This window comes from Pteropus alecto, unplaced genomic scaffold, assembly GCF_000325575.1.
Source record: "Pteropus alecto unplaced genomic scaffold, ASM32557v1 scaffold69, whole genome shotgun sequence".
Lineage (NCBI taxonomy): Eukaryota > Metazoa > Chordata > Mammalia > Chiroptera > Pteropodidae > Pteropus > Pteropus alecto.
Window position 1 is genome coordinate 6,807,445 of NW_006494610.1, and position 21,554 is coordinate 6,828,998.

The window sequence follows — 21,554 nt, forward strand, 5'->3', positions numbered from 1 at the left end:
AACATCACAGGTTCACTTAAATGAATAAGATTCTAGATCTAATAAATTTCCTGGGTGATAAAAAAATGATACTATATCAATGTGACAGAAAACATCTCTTATTAATTTCTTTAAATTATGTTTGTAGAGATCTATTCAAGTTTTAAATTTGAACATTAACATATAGTTCTTTACCAACCCATCCCCATTTTACACATAAGAAACACATAAGAAAACTGAATTTTCATTTACGTATACTTTAAATTTTGTTTCTAAAATATTTAACTCATTCGAATGGATTCATTCAATATCTTGTGTTGTGCTCATGTATAAAAAACAATGCCTAAATTATACCTGTTTTTAATATTGATAGCAAAGACTGAAAATCAGTCAACTAAAATAGGAGTTATCTTGAATAAATGAAATATGAGCTAAGAGAATCATTCTCTTGTTTGTCAGTGAAGCTCTCCTCACTCAAATGTAGTGCAATCTTTAAGGGAAAAAAATAGCTTGTTATTTTGAAGTTTTGAAGCAAATATATTTGGATTTATAAAAAGTACCTATCTTGTTAATTATAACAGAGCATGTTTCTAATTTATTTTGATGCACATGTAAACAGTTTATTTGAGAAGAAAGCTGTTACAAATTAAATATGAATGAATCCATCTACAAGGGGATACATATAATAATCTTGGTAAATTGTAATGAAATTTGATGACAGGTTTAAAAACAAGGACTACCTATAATCTCTTTTTCTGATTACAATGATCCTTTCACAACTATTATAGAGTTCTTATGTAATTTCATCAAAATGACTTACCCTGAGTTATAATATATTAGTAATCATCATATTAAAAAGTGTATGAGAAATAGGGTATTTAATTAAGCATTTATTTGGTACAAATTTTCTTTTAAAAGTAGCATAAACACTTTCAAAAGTAGCATGAACACTTTTTTCTAACTTTAACTTATTCAGACATATAAAAATGTTAAAAGTATACATGAAAATAGATGGACAGCAGTATTATTATCTCTAATTTTTAAGCATATGGTTGAAATGCAGAGTCATTTTTAAGTAACTACTGGATATATTATGAGAAATTTTTAATACATCAAAAGTGTCAACTTTCATTATTCATTCTTAAAACGAAGGACATTTTTGTTTTTTCTCTATTTGGCTTACATTATTTTTAGTACTTAGTAATATGTGCAGCTTTGGATTCATGTTGGTTTATTGCCACATGCATTGCCAATTACAATCAAATATTTACTTAAAATGTTTTATGAATCTGTGATAGACACTACCAAAAGCAAGTAGAAAAAGACACAGCCATGCCTGTTAAATGTATGCCCTTGGTCTGCTAATCAATATTCACAAGATGATATTAATATATCAGTTCTAACCCCTGTTCGGCTAAATATTAAATCATATGGCTTTCCAGCTAAAGGGCTACATGGAATAACTATTCTAGGTGCTTGTCAGAGTATAAACCTGAATTAGTGTTAGGTCAAATTTTTCTAAAGCTTAGAAAATATATAGAGGTTTGCTTGAAGAATGTTCAGTTCATTCATTCTTCTTGATCCCCTAAAATGTACCATAAGACTGAAACAGAACATAAGAAAGCCATCTACCTGGATACTATTATCTTGCCTGCCGTACATCCAATGCCATTAGACTTGCTTTTCATGAACTGAATTTGGTGCTATACCATCAGCCTTTATTGACATTTTTGGAAACATGTGTCAAATTAGTACCTGTTCTCTGTGAGGATCTGCTTCTAGTCTCATACCAGTATTGGTTTGACTAAACAGTTTTAGTCAATTATAGGAAGAAACCACCACCCCAGAGATGAAGGACCCAAAGTATTATGTTATGCCCAACTAGAAACAAAAATAGGGCTAAATGAAGCTAAGTGAGTGGGAACTTTGGCAGCAAGCTTTGAAAAACAAACAAAATAACAAAACAGTGTTTTGGTGAATGATACATTTTTATTTTTCAGGGTTGTTACATTAAAGACAAAGTTTCTGCTGTTAGACTCAAGATTTCTGTACCTAAGCCTTGACTACAATGCTAATTTTATTTTTGTTTCTTTTTTTATTCACACCATCTCATGACTTCCACAACATACATACATTTGACATACGTTGAGGAGAATGGACAATTTCGACATTACCTTAAGAGAATTGAAGTCTATTTTGTGACAGTTCAAGATAATTGGTAATAAGAGGTAATGAGTAAATGATTTAAAATGTGTTCCTTGGACTCAATGTATTAAAAGAGCATCATAAAATTAAGTAACCCTCAAAAAAGGAATAAAAATTTTCACATTAGAGAATCAGCCTTTGAAATAGTCTTATGTAGTGTTAATTTTGAAATTAATTTCTTCACAACTAAATTATTTATATTCATTATATCCACAACAATATTTCATGATTTTAGATGTTGAGAGATTATTTAAAAATATTCATTTTTTTCTTCTTATATCCAAGTCTGAACAGAATGCCAAGTGAAACTGAATACAACTTAATCAACAGGTGTCAATTTTTCTGTTTCCAATTTATTTTCCTACTAGCTGCCAAATATATTCATGTTATAAGGTAGTCTTATTCAGGCTAGGATGATAACATCTTAAATTGTTTTTATTATTAATGTGGTAAGATTTTTGACTTTTGTGGAGAAATTAAAAGAATGTGTAACCCAAATGCATTTGGAAAAATTGCTCTTCTGAAATGAGGATTGATTATCTCCTTAGCAATACTATGTCTTTCATTTTGCTCTTTTGCCCAAGAACTCATTCAGACCTGCAACATGATGATATATTTCATTATATAATCTATATGTTATACATATATAATTATATATACATATGTAAATATATACTTAACATTGTGGTCAATTGTACTAAAATATAGTTATTAGGTCTGTAATATCCATATTATATATTATTTAGCAAAGTGTTAACATATATAACATTCTTTTTTCCAAATTCCTCATTCCTAAGAAATTAAATAGAATCAAGTAGAATGTGAAGTAAGCACATTTAATAAGCTAAGTATAAGCTAGTATATTTCTGACATGAAATATATTTAATTCAATAAAACCAAAAAAATAAAAAATAAAAAAATAAAACCAGAGGTTATGTAGAGATATCTTTTTAAAAAATCTTATACTTTTGTTGATTGTTATAGAGATAGTTTTAAAAATTGGATCGAGTGTTAGTTACATTATAAACATAGGATAAACCAAAAAAATCAGAGTAGTTTTAGGACTGTCTGAAAGCTTGACAGAATAAAATAAATATAAAGTACAGTATGATTAACAAATAATATTTCCTTACAAATGTCAGGAAATTCCTTGAGCCTGATGTCAATAAAAAATAATTATGAACAACCTCATTTAAGCTAAGCATGTTTCTTAAAAATAACAGTAATTTTAAAACACCTTAAATTTATAGGCTGCTTTAAATATTACCAAGTAACTTAAATATTACCAAGTTAACCTCACCATTTTCCACAATAAATCAGGAAATTAAATAGATTAGGTATGACTATGATGGTCCCAATTTTGCAAGGAGAAAACAAAAATACTGAAATATTAGGTTTTAAAAGCCTTCTGTATAATAAAATTACATTTTTTATTAAAAATTTTTATTTAGCATTTTACTATGTATCACTATGAATGACATTGTGGAATTACAGAGATTGTGAATTCTGACCTTGTAACAGTGAAGTCAATAAATATTCTGAAATTCTATTTTAAATGCATAGATTGTATCAGAGTATTAGTAGTATAATACTATATTAAAATATTGATGCAGGATGGGACAAATCCCCTTGGGTAGGTACTCAAGCTCTATGAAGGTCCTTGGCTCCATGCAGTAAAGAATTCCAGAGTGAGCCAGAGTTAGAGACAAAGGAAAGTTTATTAGAAAAGTAAAAAGAGGGTCCTTGGCTCCATGCAGTAAAGAATTCAAGAGTGAGCCAGAGTTAGAGACAAAGGAAAGTTTATTAGAAAAGTAATAACGCTTCACAGACAGAGAGACATGGTCTCCTCTCAAAAGTCAGAATGAGACCCTGAGTGTTTGAAGAATGGGTTTTTATCTGTTTCTTAATTTCTATGAAAATTACTGATTACAGAGAATAAAGAATGGAACAAATGGTTTATTTTTAACTTGTATAGGGTACAGCTTAAAGTCTTTGTTTTCCATTTTTCCTGTCATGGTATGGATATTCAGATAGTTGTTAGCAGAAATCTTCTTTTGTTCTGTAGTTCTTTGTGGTCTGCTCATAAGGCTGATAAGTCAGGTTCTGTATCTAGCAGCAAATTGCAGGCTCTGAATTCCACTTGGTTTAACATTTAGTCAGTCTGTGTAGTTCTCATGCCTCTTTCCTATATTAATATGACCAAAATGTTGCATATCCTAATTTATGGGAGGCTATATATTAGATAGTATTACTTTAATAAATATGTATCTCAGTGGTAAATAGGTAGTCTACTTTAATAATTATACAATATATATTTCAAGCTAAATATCAAATTTATATTTTTGCTTTTCCTTTAAAAAATTAATAAAGCTTTAATACCTGAAGGGCAAAATATTATTTTAGTTTTATCCTTAAAGTAAAGAGAATATTGTAGGACATGCATAATATGGGTATAAGATGATTTATGGAAATGCAAAAAGGAAAGTCCCAGTTTTTGAGAATCTGCTATGTTTTAATCACAGCCACTCTTCTATACACTTTTCCCTTCTGGTCATAAATTTACCATTGCGTTTCCAGCCTAGCACGCTCTTCTTTGGCTGATGGTTCTTCAAGGTTCAACTCTGTAGGAACTTCTTCTGAAAAACCTTTTCTGACTCTCGCCGTCCCCTACTCAACATGAGTTGCATCTTCGTGTACTACTAGAGTACTTTCTGCTGACTTATTATAAGGATAGTCACAATATGTATAATTTCTTTATTTCTTGCTAGACCTTAGACTTACTGTAATAAACAACTGTGTGTGTTAATCTCTGTATTAACAGGACCCAGTACAGTATCTTGTAGGAATATGTGGAATGATAAATTAAAAGGATGAATTATATAGTATGATATCAGTAGCTTCTCCAGGAATAAAGATTCTTATAGTAGTTTCAATATATCTGTTAATATAAAAAGCATGCAGAACATTATCATAGTTTATTTCCATCATAACCAATTTTTCCATTTTGAAAACTGGAAAGAAGAAAGAGAAAAGCATTGAGCTTCATTCTACAGTAACTATTCACATAAAGTCTAATTAATACTCTTTAAGGAAAAAAATAACACTATAAATGTCTCCTTCAAAATTGAATGTTGTTTGAATTCTAACATAGAACTTGAATTTAATTCTAGGGTTTCTTTTTATTTTTGTGTTTAAAATCTTATACTCACAAAGATGAAGCAATGTAATGTACATCATAAGTCAAGTTTTAGGTATATGTACATATTTAATTATAGGTAAAACAATTAATTGTTATAGTCAGTTTTACATAGTCCACTTGAGACAAATAACAATTATTGAAAGGATGAGAGGAACAAAGCAAACAATGTACAATGAAATATATAAATAGAATACTTGGTCGTGAGAAAGAGACGTGTCTGCCAACTTTTTGAGATATATGTTAACCTCGGTGCAATATTTGGTGCTATTGCCTATCACTTTCTTGATATTCTCATCTTTCTTCATTCGACTTTACTAAACACTACTGGTTTTCCTCCCACTTTTTAGAAAGATCCTGTTTAGTATGCTTTTCTGGTTTTTATTCTTGTCTAAATGGAGCTATTTTCCAAGAATTTGTCCTCTGGTCTCTTTTGTGTATCATTTCTGGGAAATGCCAGCTCTAACTCTGGTTTAATGCTGTCTATATTCTTTAAAGCTAAAGCCACTTATTAGCTTTAGATATCGAGCAGGATTTTACTTTTCAATTTCTATGCTTCAGTTTCTTCATCTGTATACTCAACATAAGTGTAAAATTGTTATAAGAATTAAATGAGAGAAGCATATCTATCAGCTCCCATAACCTGTTCCTCCTCCACTTTTAAGTCATCAGCTTTCTTATTAACTAGGACATATTTCTTGCCTGCGTCAGTTCCCTCATTCAGTCTTCTCTTACCACCCTAGTCATCTATGTGAGCGTCTAACCTCTGCAATGCAGTGTCATTCATCCAGGATAAACTTGTCCTCTTTAAATGGAAGTAGCTTAGGGAGGAAGTTAACATGCTAAAAGGAAATCAGCTATCTGTTAAAAATGGCAATTCTGTTATACAGTTCTGTTTTTCGGCCAAGTGCAATGTGCACACTCAAAGGCTATGAAAGCAGTGTTGATTTTTTTAGAGTACATTTCTTTATCAGATTCTTTTGAAGATGACAGATTCTGTCATGCCAGTTTCTTACAACATGGTGACTAGAGTTAATAATACAGTATTCTATATTTGAAAGTTGTTCAGAGAGTAGATCTTAAAAGTTCTCATCACAAGAAAAAAAAATTTTAACTAGGATAACTAGACTTATTGTGATCATATTGCAATGTATCCAAATATCGAATCATGTTGCATATCTGAAACTAGTATAATGTTATGTGTCAATTATAACTCAATAAAATATAAATTAAAAAAGAAACCCTGCTACTTTCTGACTTAAAAATATTCATTTGACTAATGAACATTTCAGACAACAAGGCACCACTCCTACATTGGCCCTGACAGCAATATGGGCAGATGTGAAACTAAGCATGCCATGTCTTTCTGACAAAACCCTCCCCTTTTTCTCTCTCCGCTCCTCGCCTTCACCCCTGATTCATCCCAGGTCTCACATTCTCACTGTCTAGGAAACTCTGAGCAGATTTGAGGAGGTGAGGAGTGTAAGGGTAGAGGTCATAAGGATTAATTGGGGTTGTTGGACTTCTTGAGGTGACTAAGGTATACAGAATAGACTAAGTTCTGGGATTTGTTCCATTGGTATTTTAGTCGATGGTTCTTTTGAGGCTGTGAAGCCTGGGATCTAGTTGTTAAGATTCATCAGTAAATGTCTCAGGCTCCTTAGCAGTAAAAGAAATCAATTGAACTTATACTCTTCAAAGTCTGGCTTATGTGGACTAGTATTTACTGTTATTATGTATTCATTAAACGATACTTTAGTTCTAGAATTACTAGTTTTTCATTGCCTGAATGAACAGGGTAATGGTAATGTTTCTGCTGCCAAATATTTAATAGTACCTTTGCCATTTCGACTTTCTATATTATCCAATCTTTCAATTCTTCCTCACCACATTCAATCCTTTCTGGCTCTAGGAGCAGAGACAAATAGCACATATGAAGATAAATCTACTTGAAATGTCTATTCTTCTTTCATCAGTAACTAACAAGTCTTCAGCTTTACATGGGTTCCATTTACCTATTTTGGCAGCAATATAATGCCTGTAAATATATAATGCTGAGCAAAAGATTGAGCCTGAATGTGTAATAAACATTATTGGCATACTGTTAGGTGCCAAATAGTGAAGCAAATGAATAATATTTTATTTATGGAATTAAACAAACTACTTTAAACTATGCCTTGTTCCTTTGCATTGGCATTCTGACTTATATTTGCATTGCTATATTTAGAATATTCTGTAATAGAAGGATCATTAAATAAATTAAAATACTAATTGGTTATTCCATCGTCATTAAAAATCATACTCTTAAAAAAATTATTTAATAGCAAATTATTCACTATAAAGTTCAATGACAATTTCAAATTTTTAAAAAATTTACCATGAACAGATAGTCCTTGTGTGTGTGTGTGTGTGTGTATGTGTGTGTATTTTTAAAAATACAAGTGGAGTTCAGGTTCAATATATAAAATTTCAATCCTAAAGTCTATGAATGGCTACAGGAAAAAGAACAATTTGAAGAAATGACTAGCTTTAGAACAGATGCTGTAGTCCTGCCATAACTATGGAACTAAGTCCTTCATAAACATTTACTTAAATTTGAATTTTTTCTCTATCTCTACTAATTTTATTATCTTCAACATATGAATCATACATTGTTTTTGTTATTCATGTAGCTTTGTACTTTTTTCTAATATCTCGGTCCAAGACAGATATTTATGTGTATGGGAGGGTGGGGGGGTCCAGTTTTCTGTATTCCAAATCCAACTGGCCTGTCATGGTCGATAATAAATTCCACACCACTTAGATTTCATTGACTTTGGCTAATTTAATTGCTCCCTTTTTAATCTAATTTTATCATTCTTACCTTAATTATATCATTTGAATGAGGAGATATATGTTAATTTGTATTATATTACATTATATTATATTAATTATATTATACTGCATGTAATATATATTAATATATATTGTATTTTTTGTTTTCTAGATAATTTGTTTCTTCTAAGAGCGACGATATAGATATATATATAGATATAGATATTTATATAGCACTCGATTCATAGGCTATTTGTCACTTAGTCCTACAGGAATTAAGTGACAAATAGCCTATGAATTAATTGAATAATACTACTTTGAAGTCTCATCGAGATTTCTCAGTATTGATTAGCTATTGAATATCAGTCAAGCAAAAAGCTATCTAAAAACAGAAAACCCAACTTTTTATAAACCATATCTTCATTTTTGAGTATTTGAACAATTATGTTCTTTTTAAAATTTGCCTCATATTAATTTGTGATGACTCAGAGTATAGAATCTTCACTATGTTTTTTATTAAAAACTTGTCTGGTGAAGAGAGTGTATGCTAGCGGTTCATAAACTCACATCTGAGTTTGGCACAGATGTATTTTGCCAGGTCTCTAATATTTAAAAAAAAAAAAAAATGAGGTTAAGTGAGTTTATGTGAATCAGGCACTCTCTAGTTTCTTATAGTTCTTACATCTAGCAATGGTGTTACACATTATGTTTATCTATCATTATCATCAGTACTTCCCAATGGCACCATAGCTTAGATTTGAGAAAATGCTTTGATTTTGAAAGATATACATGAAATATGACATTCTATAATTATGATTCTAAAATTATAGAGAATCCGAACAAAAGGGAAATATAGAGACCATCTTTCAAAATATTCAATAGCAGACAATATGTTGTTTAGGGATCCAAACATATAGGGTAAAAATATGCCCCCAAATGTCATAATTATAGACACATAAGTTAGAAGGATAGTTAACTCAAAAGAATGAGTTTGAAAGAAGCTTCAAATATAATGATATTTCATTTTTTTAATTGGGTCAGTGGTTCATTGGTGTTCACTGTAAAGTTATCCTCATGTCCCACACATATTTTATGGATGATTTTTGTACCTAGGTTATGTTTACTGAAAGGAATAAAAAGGAAGAAAAAGAGCAGAAAATTATATAATTAAAAATATATAAAAGTAAATAATACATAAGAAATATATATATAATACTAAAAACCTAACAAAAGACAAAGATCTAACAACAGAAAATTAAAATAGTGGTTGTTCTTAAAGAGTACAGAATAAAAAATTGTTGCAGAGCACATTTTATTGTTTCTAATGGTATCGACCATGCTCTACTTCTTAAGTGGATAATGGGTACATGCATGTTCAACTTTTAAAAAATAATTTACTGTATATGTATGTCACAAATTATTTTTTATGACTGTCTTTAATATTTTACCATAATTCTTAAAAACACTTTTCATATGGCCCATTCACGTGTATCTCACTAACAACCAGAGACAGTACATATTTCTCTTGAAATTCAGTAAAGTGCACTTTCTTTACCGTACTAGTTAAGATCTGAAACAGCCTATTAGAATTACTTTGTACATATACCAACATTAATAGATAAAAGTGTAAAAAATTATCACCCATATAATAACACTTGACTCATCCTGACTATATCACTAAGACTTAAATTAGAGAAGCAGAACTATTAGGAGGTTTAGAACATAAATAATAAGGGATTTGTCATAGGGATTTGACCTTATTCAATTGCAGGAGCTGGATAAGTGATCTCTGAAAGGCTACTGGAGCTTGAAGTCTGAAAAGCAGACAGGCAGAGGAAAGATAGATGAATTTAAAGTAAGGGAGAGCAAACACAAGCTGGAACCCACGAGGACAGGCCAGAAGGCTCACCTGTTCTCACTGCTTCTAACCTTAAAGCTGATGAAGAAGCCAAAGGAGAATCCAGAGGAAACTAGAGCAGCTGCAAGCCTGCCTGCTGTCCCAAGCCAAGCAATAAGTGACACCCTGGGTGAGCTACAGCAGAACCTGATGACTCTGCCCCAACTTTCTGAACATACAAAAAGCCATGTGGCTGCTGCTTTACTTCTGCCCACTAAATCTCACACAAAATGTCTTTAGTGCCACACTATCCTGGAAAATATTTAGAAAAAGGAATTCTGGGAAACATTGTTCAGTCTAGACAAGTTTACACCTTGCAAAATCAGCATACTAATTCTTCCCTGCAAAAAGGGCTTCCAGCGCTGCACCATGTTCTCCTACATTGTAGGGTGACTTAACACCTAACCAGTCTCTCTAACTTCCTTTGCATCCATACTCCTTTATCCAGCCAGTCTTGTGTAACCCCCATTCCTGTACATTTCAGGCTCCCTAGTTTGTGAGATTATTCTGTCTTTGAATATAATATCAACAATTATGCTTAAATTTAGACATTGGGGTTGGTTTTTATTTATCCTGTGAAGTGTTCTACAAATTTTATTCAGCTATAATGTGCTTTAAATAATCTGTCTTCCAAATGCATTTTGTCATCTTAACAAAATTCCTCTGTTATAAAGTGTGTTAAAATCTTCAAAATAAGTTTTGTTTTAAAATTCACTCATTATCTGTAGTGCTGAGTAGTGACTAAGACTTGAAAGGTATTTTTTTTTTTGCTTTGATGTAATTATCAACACATGCAATATTAATACACACCTCTTGTAATAGGGATATAATAAAATATAACTAACTATATGAGCAGAAAGATAAGAACTGATTGTATAAAAATTTGAACTTCATATTCATATAACAAATTATATATTTTTAAAACTGTTGGTTATTGTTACATTAGACTTATATAAATATCAGCCTTAAATGTAGTACACTCAAACAATTAATCACAAATAGAAATGCCATAAATCCACAAATAAACCTTCCCTTTGAGCTGTGTGTTTTTGCTAGAGCCAAGTTAGCTAAAGTCAGCACAGTATTTATGATTACCCATAAGTTTATTGCATCATTGATTACCAGTGAGAAATCAGCTATGTCTTTGGAGTCGGAACTGTCCTTTACACATGCTGGTGAGTCATCAGTTATCTTAATGTCTCTCTGATCGAGTAGATTGCTTAGTCAAAGAATAGTTTTAGTGACCTTACTGTCTCTTCCTGCTGCCTTCTATTGAGAGAGACAGAGATAGAGAGACAGAAAGATATCAAGTGCAAGTGAGTGCGGAAGAGAATGAAAGAAAAGGAAAAAAAGGAAGGAAAAAAGATATTGGAGGGAAATGAACCCTATTTCATTCTTATTCATATATTTATAAAGGGAAACTAAGCCTCCGATTAACTTCAAGTTCTGTCAAAATCGTGTTAACGTAGTAATTCAGAGGTATTTTAATTAATGCATGTATGTATTTATATTGTATTTAAAACATCAAATACTCTGAGATTACTTTCTTAGTTTAGGAAAATGCATATGAATTGTGATAAGGAAGTGACTAGAAAAATTATCCTGGTTTAGTCAAAGAAAAATGGACCAAAAGAGAATGTCAACTAGGAGTATGAAATTATAACCTAAATATAGTTTTAATTTGTGGTATAATATACATGATTTTAGTTGGTATTGCTATTATGGAAATATCTATTAATGTAATTTACATTATATAGAAACAGATTTAGAGCTTCGACTGAGTGAAAGAGTATTCATCTTGGTATATAGGGGTTTCAGGGTCTTACAGAAATGAACACACACATAAAAGAAGAGACGAATAGTGACAAAAAAACATTCATCAATTTAGACTTAGGAATGAAAGCTTCAGTACAAGTATCTAACAGTATCAATATTATATTAGGTTTTGTTATTGATTCCTACTCTTTATATTTAGTAATTCTTTGAAAATTAGTATTTAAATTGCCTTTTTTTTCTTAGTTTTCATCTGAATATTTATGTTCTACTACATTGATATAATTCTTATAGCTACATATGAAGTAAATAAGGTAAACCTCAATCATTCAATTACATATTTTGGATATAAATTAGTCTTGTTTCAATGATTGTAAAAGGAATGGAAATACTAAGAAAGCTATACTTTCTACTCAAAAATAGTATAATAAAAAGGATCTGACACTAATCTCATTCATTTTTAAGAGGGTCAGAGTAGGAAAAGAGATATCAGAAAATACATCATTACGTACACTTGCAAAGTGCAGTCTTATGAATGATCACAGATTTCTAATATACTGATTGTATAGTCTGAACAAATGATGTAATCTGATAAAAAGAGTGCCTTAACTGTAAGTTCAATCCTTTTCTCTTTTAAACACGACAAAAGGAAGTAACTTTAGATATTTAATAAGCAAAAAATATTATTTTCAAGATGTTAAATTGAAATGGTAAAAGTATATAAGCCTTAGATAAATAGAACACTCTAATGCCAACACTATAAGTGACATTGATACAAATGACAAGTTGCAGGTAACATTGTTCCCCAATTTTGTGGATCCGTCAATGAGTAAAATAGTGATTTCTAAGCAGATTATTAGTGTAATTATTTTTTTGCCTTTATCAAAGTATAATAGACAATTAGTTGCTCGTGTTTAAATTGTACAATTCAATGAGTTTTTTTTTTTTAATTGTAGTTGGGATACAATAATATACCAGATTCAATTGTACAACATAGTGTTCAGAGATTCCACATAACTCACAAAGTGATCACCCTACTAAATCTAGTACCCTTCTTCCCCCTTACATATTTTTACATTATTAACCATCTTCTCCATGCTTCATTCTACATCTCCATCACTATTTTGAAACTATCCATTTGTAATTCTTAATCTCTTTGCCTTTTTTTGCCATCCCAAATGACCTCCCTCCCACCTAGTAGCCCTCAAAATAGTTTCTGTATCTGTGAGTTTATTTCCGCTTTTGTTGCTGTTGTTGTTTATTTTGTTCTTTAGATTCCACATGTACATGAAATCATGTGATATTTGTCTTTCTCTATCTGACCCATTTCATTCAATGCAATACCCTCTAGGTCCATCAAAGCAATATCTTTTTCCATCCCCTTTCATTTAGTCAGTGTGTGTCTTTTAATCTGAAGTGAGTGTCTTGTAGGCAGTATATGTAAGAGTCTTGTTTTCTTATCCATTCAGCCACTCTATCTTTTAGTTGGAGCATTTAATTCTTTTCCATTTGAGGCACTTGATAGAAATGAGAAGTCCTTCCAACATGTGCTGTAATACTGGCTTGGTGGTGATACATTCTTTTAGCTTATTTTTGTCTGGGAAGATCTTGATCTGTCCTTCAACTCTAAACGATAGCTTTGCTAGATAAAGTATTCTTGGTTGTAGATCTTGGGTCTTCATCACATCGAATATTTTTTGCCAAGCCCTTCTGTCCTGCATAGTTTCTTTTGAGAAATCAGCTGCCAATCTAATGGGTGCTCCCTTGTTGGTAACTAACTGCTTTTCTCTTGCTGCTTTTAAGATTCTCTCCTTGTATTTAACCTTTGGCATTTTAATTATGACGTGTCTTGGTGTGGGCCTCTTTAGGCTTCTCTTTCTTGGAATTCTCTGAGATTCCTGGGATTGTATGTCTATTTCCTTTACCAAGTGAGGGAAATTTTTCATCTTTATTTCTTCAAATAGCTGTTCAACATCTTGTTTTCTTTCAGGTACCCATATGACCCAGATATTTTTACATTTAATTGTGTCCCATAGGTTCCTTAAATTATTATTATAGTCTTGGCTTTTTTTTTTCTTGCTATTCTGATTAAATATCTCCTTGGCTTCCCCATCCTCTCTATCTGTGGTTCGATCCTCTTCTTTATGCATTCTGTTTATTCCATCTAATATACTCGTCATCTCAGATAATGTATTCTTCATTTCTGACTGTTTCTCTTTTATAATTTCCATTTCCATTTCTATGTTTTTTATCTCTTTTTATTAATTTTATCTCTTTTAAAATTCTCACTGCTTCTTTGTCTTCCCATTTTGGCTGTCTTTCTGTGTCTCTTTCTATGTATTAAGCAAAGCTCCTAAGTCTCCTGGTCTTATTAACGTGACTTTGTGTAGTAGATGTCCAGTAGCCCAGTCCTGAGAGAAGTTCAGTAGCAGGCCAAGTTTAGCCTCAGCCAGTGCCCCTCTGGGGCCACCTGTTAAGATTCAACAAGCAATCCACAGATGCTGTGCTTATAGTTGCCTCAAGAAACCACACTAGAAACGGAGGCTAGCTGCTGCCAGTGTGAGTTTTGGCACTGCTCAGTAAGGAGCACCAGACTTGCCAAAGACACACCTGGATGTGGCTTGGGTGGGGCCACAAGTTGGGGAAAGTGGAGTTTCAAGGAATCCTCTGGGCAAAGCAACCTCGTTATCCAGTTTGATGACATCTCAGCTATGGCGGCACTGAGTCTGCACACTGGGAGGTGAGGAGGGTTCAACAGAACAATGGATACTGCCAGCACTTCTGCCAGGGAGAAAGCCTTGCCTCTGGCCCTCACTTTGAAAACTCAATGCCCCGCTGTAAGTCCCTGGTTCCAGACCCTACCCCGCAGCAGCCAACTGGGCACTGGTACTCAAGAGTGAGCAGGTCTGTCACCACAAGAGTCCGCTGGTGGATATAACCCTTTACAAGGCATCTGCAGCTGCCCGCTGCCAGCTGCTGTTGCTGCAGCCTCTGCCCCACTCAGCAGCTCAGTACCAGGCAGCCTCGTGTCTTCAAACCTCCTACCTTCTACCTGTTGCAGGTTGTTTACTTATTTCTCTCCTTAGTTGTAGTGCTTCTGTTCATCTAGATCCCAGGCGACTTTCCTTGATGTTTGCTCTGTCTTTCTGTCACAACTTTGATTTGGTCGAAAGAGGAATGAATAAAGCCTCTATCATCTACACCATTTTTTCCTGTCTCTATTAGTGTAATTTTTTATCAGCTTTAAAAATAACATTTTGAATGATAGGCAAATAGAAAAACAAGAACCCATGTAAAGTTTATTTTTATTTATTTATTTATTTTTATTTTTGAATCATAAGCTAATAGGAAGCAAAGAACTCAATGGTATTATAGTAGCACTCTCCTTGATTGCTTGGTTTTCCTTTAAAGAATTTTGAGTAGGGGCCACCTAGTCTCTGCTTAAATACTTCTATCAATAGAAACTATATGAGCTTGCAAATCAGTCCAGTCATTTTTTTTTAATGAAAATTCATGTTAAAGTGATATTAAGGTTTTTCGGATATAAATATGAATACTCATGTAGGTTTTGCAGCCATCACTTTCCTACCAATTTAAGTCTAATGGCAAATTTTCAGCCTGCTGCAGGTCTTGTTATCATGCTTCAGAAAAGATACTTGAGAAAATAAATAGGCAGGTCTGAAGTTCTGACATTTTCCTTAATGGTATTGTTGCTATAGTTACAGTTGAAATGTTATATAAAGCAAATTGCTTATTGATGGAAAAATGCTGAGTAGCACAGCAGCATGCTTTTTCTGGGTTTTTATTGCCTTCATTTCCTACTCTCCTCTTAAGATTAATGGACTTTTGGAACATTGTTTTGTTTTGAACAAGCCCTGATGATGTGCTGTTAAAATAAATGCATTTTCTTAACATGTACTAGCTGACAGTTGAATATATTCTATTATGTTGTGATTAAAGTAGAGTTACTTTTTTATAAACTATTTGTTTATGAACATTTTCCCTACTTGGAGGTGAATTTTAATATCCTGGTTATTAATGTTAAAGCACTAAATAAAAATATGATTAATCTCATAGTATAGAATCTTCTGAATTTGTTTAATTCAGAAGATTAATAATATAGATGAAATATAAACTTTTATTATGTTTTACACTATTAGATAAGATATTTATAGTATACTGAAAATAAAATCTGTTTCAAAAACACACAAAAAAAGGAAATGGTTTGAGAGCATTCATAATGACTAGTTTGTTAAAAAGCCTCCATAAGCATCTATATTTTGTACTTTTCTATGTTCTATACTCAGTAATATAATAGAAATACATTAAATATATACATAGATAAGTAAGTTATATGTAGTACATTATATTATACATAATATATATTCATTTTCTGATGGTTTCACTGTCTTTATTAATATTTCAAAGATAAAAGCATACTCATTTAATATTTAACCCAAAGGCAAATATGAATAGTCATGGATTTCACAATTGTAACTGTTACAAAAAGAGTTAATGCTAGGTCTGGTAATGTATTTTCAGCTAGTAAAAGTCATATATGATAGTAATATATTATTCATTGAATTCTTATGTAAGTTACGAAATCTTGCTTAATTTATCTCAAGACTACACCTGGACTAGAAGCATTATGAGTGTTTAATAGTGTAGCTATTGAAGAAATAAGAGTGCATAACATTTTGGGTGACTTAGAATACTTTTTAATGAAATTCCTGAATATTCATGCAAAAATCTTTAGGATTATTTTTAGTAAAGAAAGCAAAAAAAAAAAATTGTGAACCACAGATTTTTACATCTTCTTGTGTCTTTATAGAGTGTTTCCTAAATTGTTTTTGTGAAGCAAATTTTCCTAGTAATTGTGTTTGCATTTAATGATGCTATGACAATGGCAATGACCCTTATTGTCCAAAATGAACTTACTTGAAACTTTATATTTAGTAGTGTGGATCAATTTTGCTTTTATCATTTCCACTTTTGCTTTTACCCTAGCCTCTGCCTTTTCATATCCTTTTAATAAATAAAATTTAAATTTACATCTATAGAGAAATATAAAATTTTTGATGCTTCTATGATACCTTGAAACAATCACTATGTTTATTTCCTCAACACATTTACCTTTTAACAAGAGCTATGTTCCACTGTAGTATCATATGCTATAAATAGCAAAGGATGACAACTTTGTAGGAATAATTTGTCCCCCAAACTCAGATAAAATAATAACACTTTTATAATTGCCAAGAATTTCTAATGAACTGAAACATGTATTCCTAGTACATTAAAAATTTCCTAACTTATTTACATTAGGACATGCCCTGATGGGAATGCTTAATGCACACCTGCATTTAGTTTTTAGAATCCATTTGACAAAACAGCACAGTGATGCAGCTATTTGTATCTGTTTTTGTTTTTAAAAAAATCAGGCTCTGAATGAAAATATCCTAAGATATGGCTCAACCAAGTAATGGCTTTTAAAACCACAGCACAGATAAAGATTGATTTTCTGTAGATGATATGGAATAGTTTCTCCAGGGACTGTTCAACACAAGGGCTGGAGCTTTTAGTATTTGACATAAAAGATCAAATCAGTTTTGTTCCTAAGACTTTTATATAAAGTTATTACATAAAGAAGCCACAATTCACGTCAGAGTTGCTTTAGTAGAGAATTAGTATTAGATGATAATAAGCACAAAAAGAAATTAATCCATAATGCATACTAATGTTTTATACACAGCATTTACTTAAGTTAAATAATTGACTTTTGTTTTTACTCTTTTGGATCATCAAGTAAGAATTATAATGGCTTACAGATTTCAAAACAGTCATTATTAAGCAACATATTTTAACGTCTCTAAAGAAATTGGAAGTGGAAGTAAGAAATTAAACTCAATCTCTGATAATATTCTAGAACAATAAGTGATTTTTATCTCTAAATTTAAGTTATGCAACTGGAAAGTGATCTAGTATGAAAAGCAGTTTAAAACTGAATTTAGCAGAAAACAATGCAACATATGATTGCAATATTATCTTGTTTGACCCTCTAACTGTATACTTAACAAAATGAATACTCATTAAATGGTAACAATTAGAAGCTACATATATAGCCTTTATTTTTTACCTTATAACAGAAATAATGTAAAAAAAAAAGCACAACATACATCATTAAGGGAGGAATTCTGACATAATCTGTCTCCCATGTGATTATTTGTTATTTATGAGAGAGTAGTTTGCAGTCTTTAGTTTGCAAAAGAATTAACTAACAGTTTATTAAAAAGGCAGATTTTCTTCCTACTCCAGGAACCTGCTAAAATAATTTTGGTGTTGTTCTCAGGAATTTGTATGTCTGAGGACCACCTCAGTTGATTTGGCTTAGATGGCCCATGGATAACCCTGAGGAGCAGAGTTTTAAGGAACTGTTTTAGTCAGCAATTCAGAAAACTCTAGGGAAAAAGATATCAAACGATTTGAGCCTATGAATGCTTCTTGCTCAATTGCAAGATTTAATCCTAAAAAATATTTTTGATTAATTAGTTGTTAAATAAAAATTACTATTAAATTCAATAGTTTTTAAATAAATGTATTATGTAAATACTAATTTTGAAGGCATCAGGCTTAAAAATAGTTCTATTTGGGACAAAAGCAGATTTTTCACCAAAAAATAGATATTCTTGTGTCTTTAAAGATTTGTTTTCTTTTTCTTTTTTTATGGTGAAGAGAGTGACTTGCTCATCTTTAAAGATTCCTCATATTTTTTTTATTTCAAATAGTCTTTTTTGCAATCTTCTTGAAAAATCAAGGTATCATTGATTTAGAAAACAGTGACCTACCTTCTCCATATACAAAATAAGCAACTAGAAATTGCCAAATTTTAATCTTGATAAATGCACCAAAACAGATTACTTATAATACACTTAATATTTTCAATGCTTTTTTATTTGCAGATTCAAGAATGGCTTTGTTTAAATTGCCAAACCCAGAGAGCAATATCAGGACAGCTTGGCGACATGGGCAAAATGCTATCCACGCCATCAGGGCCAAAAGTGTCTCCTATGCCTGTACCTACAGAACAACCACCTCAGAAAACAGCAATGCCTGCTCAAGATAAAGTGAAAAAGAAGGAACAAGAAGTAAAAACAGAAGCTGAAAAAATCATTCCAGAAAAAGTAAAAGAAACACCTTTAATTGAAAATATGCCTCCCAAGATAACCACAGGTCAAAAACAAGAAGAAAGTAAACAAGAGGAAGACAAAGCTTTAGCCCCTCAAGAAAAAGAGCCACCTCTTGAAGACAAAAAAACACTCCCAGAAGAAAAAAAGCCACCTCCTGAAGAAAAAAAGGCAACCCCTGAAGACAAAAAGTTACCGCTAGGACCAAAAACAGCAGCTCTAGAGGGACAACAGAAACATGACTTACTTAAAACTCAAGTACAAATTGTTGAAGGAAAGCCTGAAGGCAGAGTGGCTTCACAGGTAGTGCAAGAAAAGAAGCAACCACAAACCAAAATAGAAGATTTACCATCTGGGATGCCTCAGAGCTTTCCTGAGGGAGATGATAGGACAACTCAAAAAATAAAAGAACAACCACAAGCAGCATGCACAACACAGCCTGGTCAGGTGGAACCTGGGAAGGAAAAAACAGTAAGTTATGTTTTCCTAACTTTGCACAGTCTTATGTATGTAATTTACAAATTTTTACTTAAATACATGGAGTGCTTGATAGTAATTATATGTGAAATTGTTCAACTAATGACTTTTTCAGAAAAGTGTGACAGTTGTTTGCTAAAATTAAGAACTGTGGTTTTTTGACTGCTTAATCTAATTTAAATAAAGCATAGACATAAAATTTATTTTTCTAGCTCCATGCCTATTAAATAATTTATCAAAATCCTACAGAGTGATAAAGAAGAGTTTCTTATAATTTTAAGTTACTCCTTTTTCTCTCCACTATGAATGTAAAATCAGTATCCTCTTTTAACTTAAAATAATGGGTGTCTTTAAGTTTCTGTTCACTTATCCACTTGGTTAAATAAGTCAGTAAGTTTTTTTTTCTTTTAATTTGAAAGACTTCTAAGGTGTGCTCAGCCATAAAATAATTGTATAAATGTGACTGGAAAAATGTGGAAAAATTTAAAACAGAAGTCATTTTTTAAAAAATTTAAGTATTTAGCATGATTATAATTAATGTATTGTATTCAGTTTTATTCAATGTGTTTACTATTAAAGTGTTATTTATAACCCAAGCATAATCTATAATGTATACATGTATATATGTACATGTATGTGTGTGTGTATATATATATATACACATGTATATATACATATATATATTTTCTGTTTCTTTAGTAGAAGCTTTTAAGAGTGCCCCATCTTAACCAATATTTGCATAAACAGTAATATCATTTTTAGAAGAACTCTTATTTTTTCAGACCTACAAGAGATGTTACATCATATCTAGTTGAATAATTTTAATTCACAGTTGACAACAATGACTTTCAGGAAAATGAAATAATTTATTAGTATTAAAAGTTAATATTAAAACCCTAATTAGAACCTATAGTTTATCCAGACTCTGGTTCAGTTATTTTTATGTTTACAGTTTATAACACTGTTATTAACCCATCTCTGGTATATGACACATAACTCATTGACTAAATCCTGATCTTCCTTTGTTATATAAATGAGTTTATCAGAGTCAGATAAAGTGGATGCTTGTGTATTCTCCACTCCAATGGCTGAATCTGGCCACAAGCACTATCACCAGCACCCATTACTTTTCCTAGCTAACCACTTTTCAGAACTCGATGCTTTTTACCACTTCTCCCTTTGTAAAACTATCCTTGGCTTTTATGACTCATACTTTTTGTTCTCTTTTTGTCTTTTTGATAACCCTTTCTGAGTTCTACTTTGATTATCTCTATTACTTTCTCTTTCTCAATCTGCATACGATGAGGTTTTCCTTGTTTTTCTTTGAGTTCTGTCTTCTTTTCTTTAGGGGAGCTACATGGACAATTCCTAAACCACTTGCGTAAGTACCTTCTGCCCTTCTTTTGATTGTCAGACCTGCATTTTTAAATCCTCAGTAGATTGTTCCACCTCGAAGCCTCAATGTAAGACAGAAATCAGAATGTTAGAATCTTATCCACTCTCTATAGAAGGAATTTCTGCTTCTGACCTTCTATTTCTGATAATGGCACCATCATTCACCCTGTCTGTAGTCTTCCAATCACTAATCTTCTGAGTAATCTGAGGTTTCTTCTTATCCACTCTTTACTCTCAACTCAATTCATCACAATCTTCTCCATTAGCTCCTGTTCCTAAGGACACTGTTCTTCTTATGGCCTTCATGACCTTTCGCCATTGATTTGAGTAATCTTATTAGTCACTATGCTTTCTTTCTCCCATCTCCAGTACATAGTCATCAGATAATTATTTTCCAGGATTCAGATAATTTAATTCTATTGTTCAGATGTTTCTAATGATTCCTTACTGCTTTATAAATATAATCTAAACAATAAGTGTTCAAATAGTTTGCTAATGCCCTACTTTTTATTATTTTACAGCTATCATTCCCTTTTATCACTACTTTTTTCATTTTACCTCAATATGTATATACTTATTTATTTCTAAATTAAATGTATACACTAAATTACTAATATAATATTTACAATATAAAATA

The 21,554-nt window shown here is 31.7% G+C and overlaps 1 protein-coding gene across 1 annotated transcript in view; it reads left to right on the forward strand.

Moving 5' to 3' along the window:
- PCLO (piccolo presynaptic cytomatrix protein) overlaps positions 1-21,554 on the forward strand; it is a 352,477-nt gene that overhangs the window by 139,984 nt on the left and 190,939 nt on the right. Inside the window, 1 exon segment of the mRNA XM_006925736.2 lies at positions 18,821-19,516. Coding sequence (XP_006925798.1) covers positions 18,821-19,516 — 696 coding nt within the window.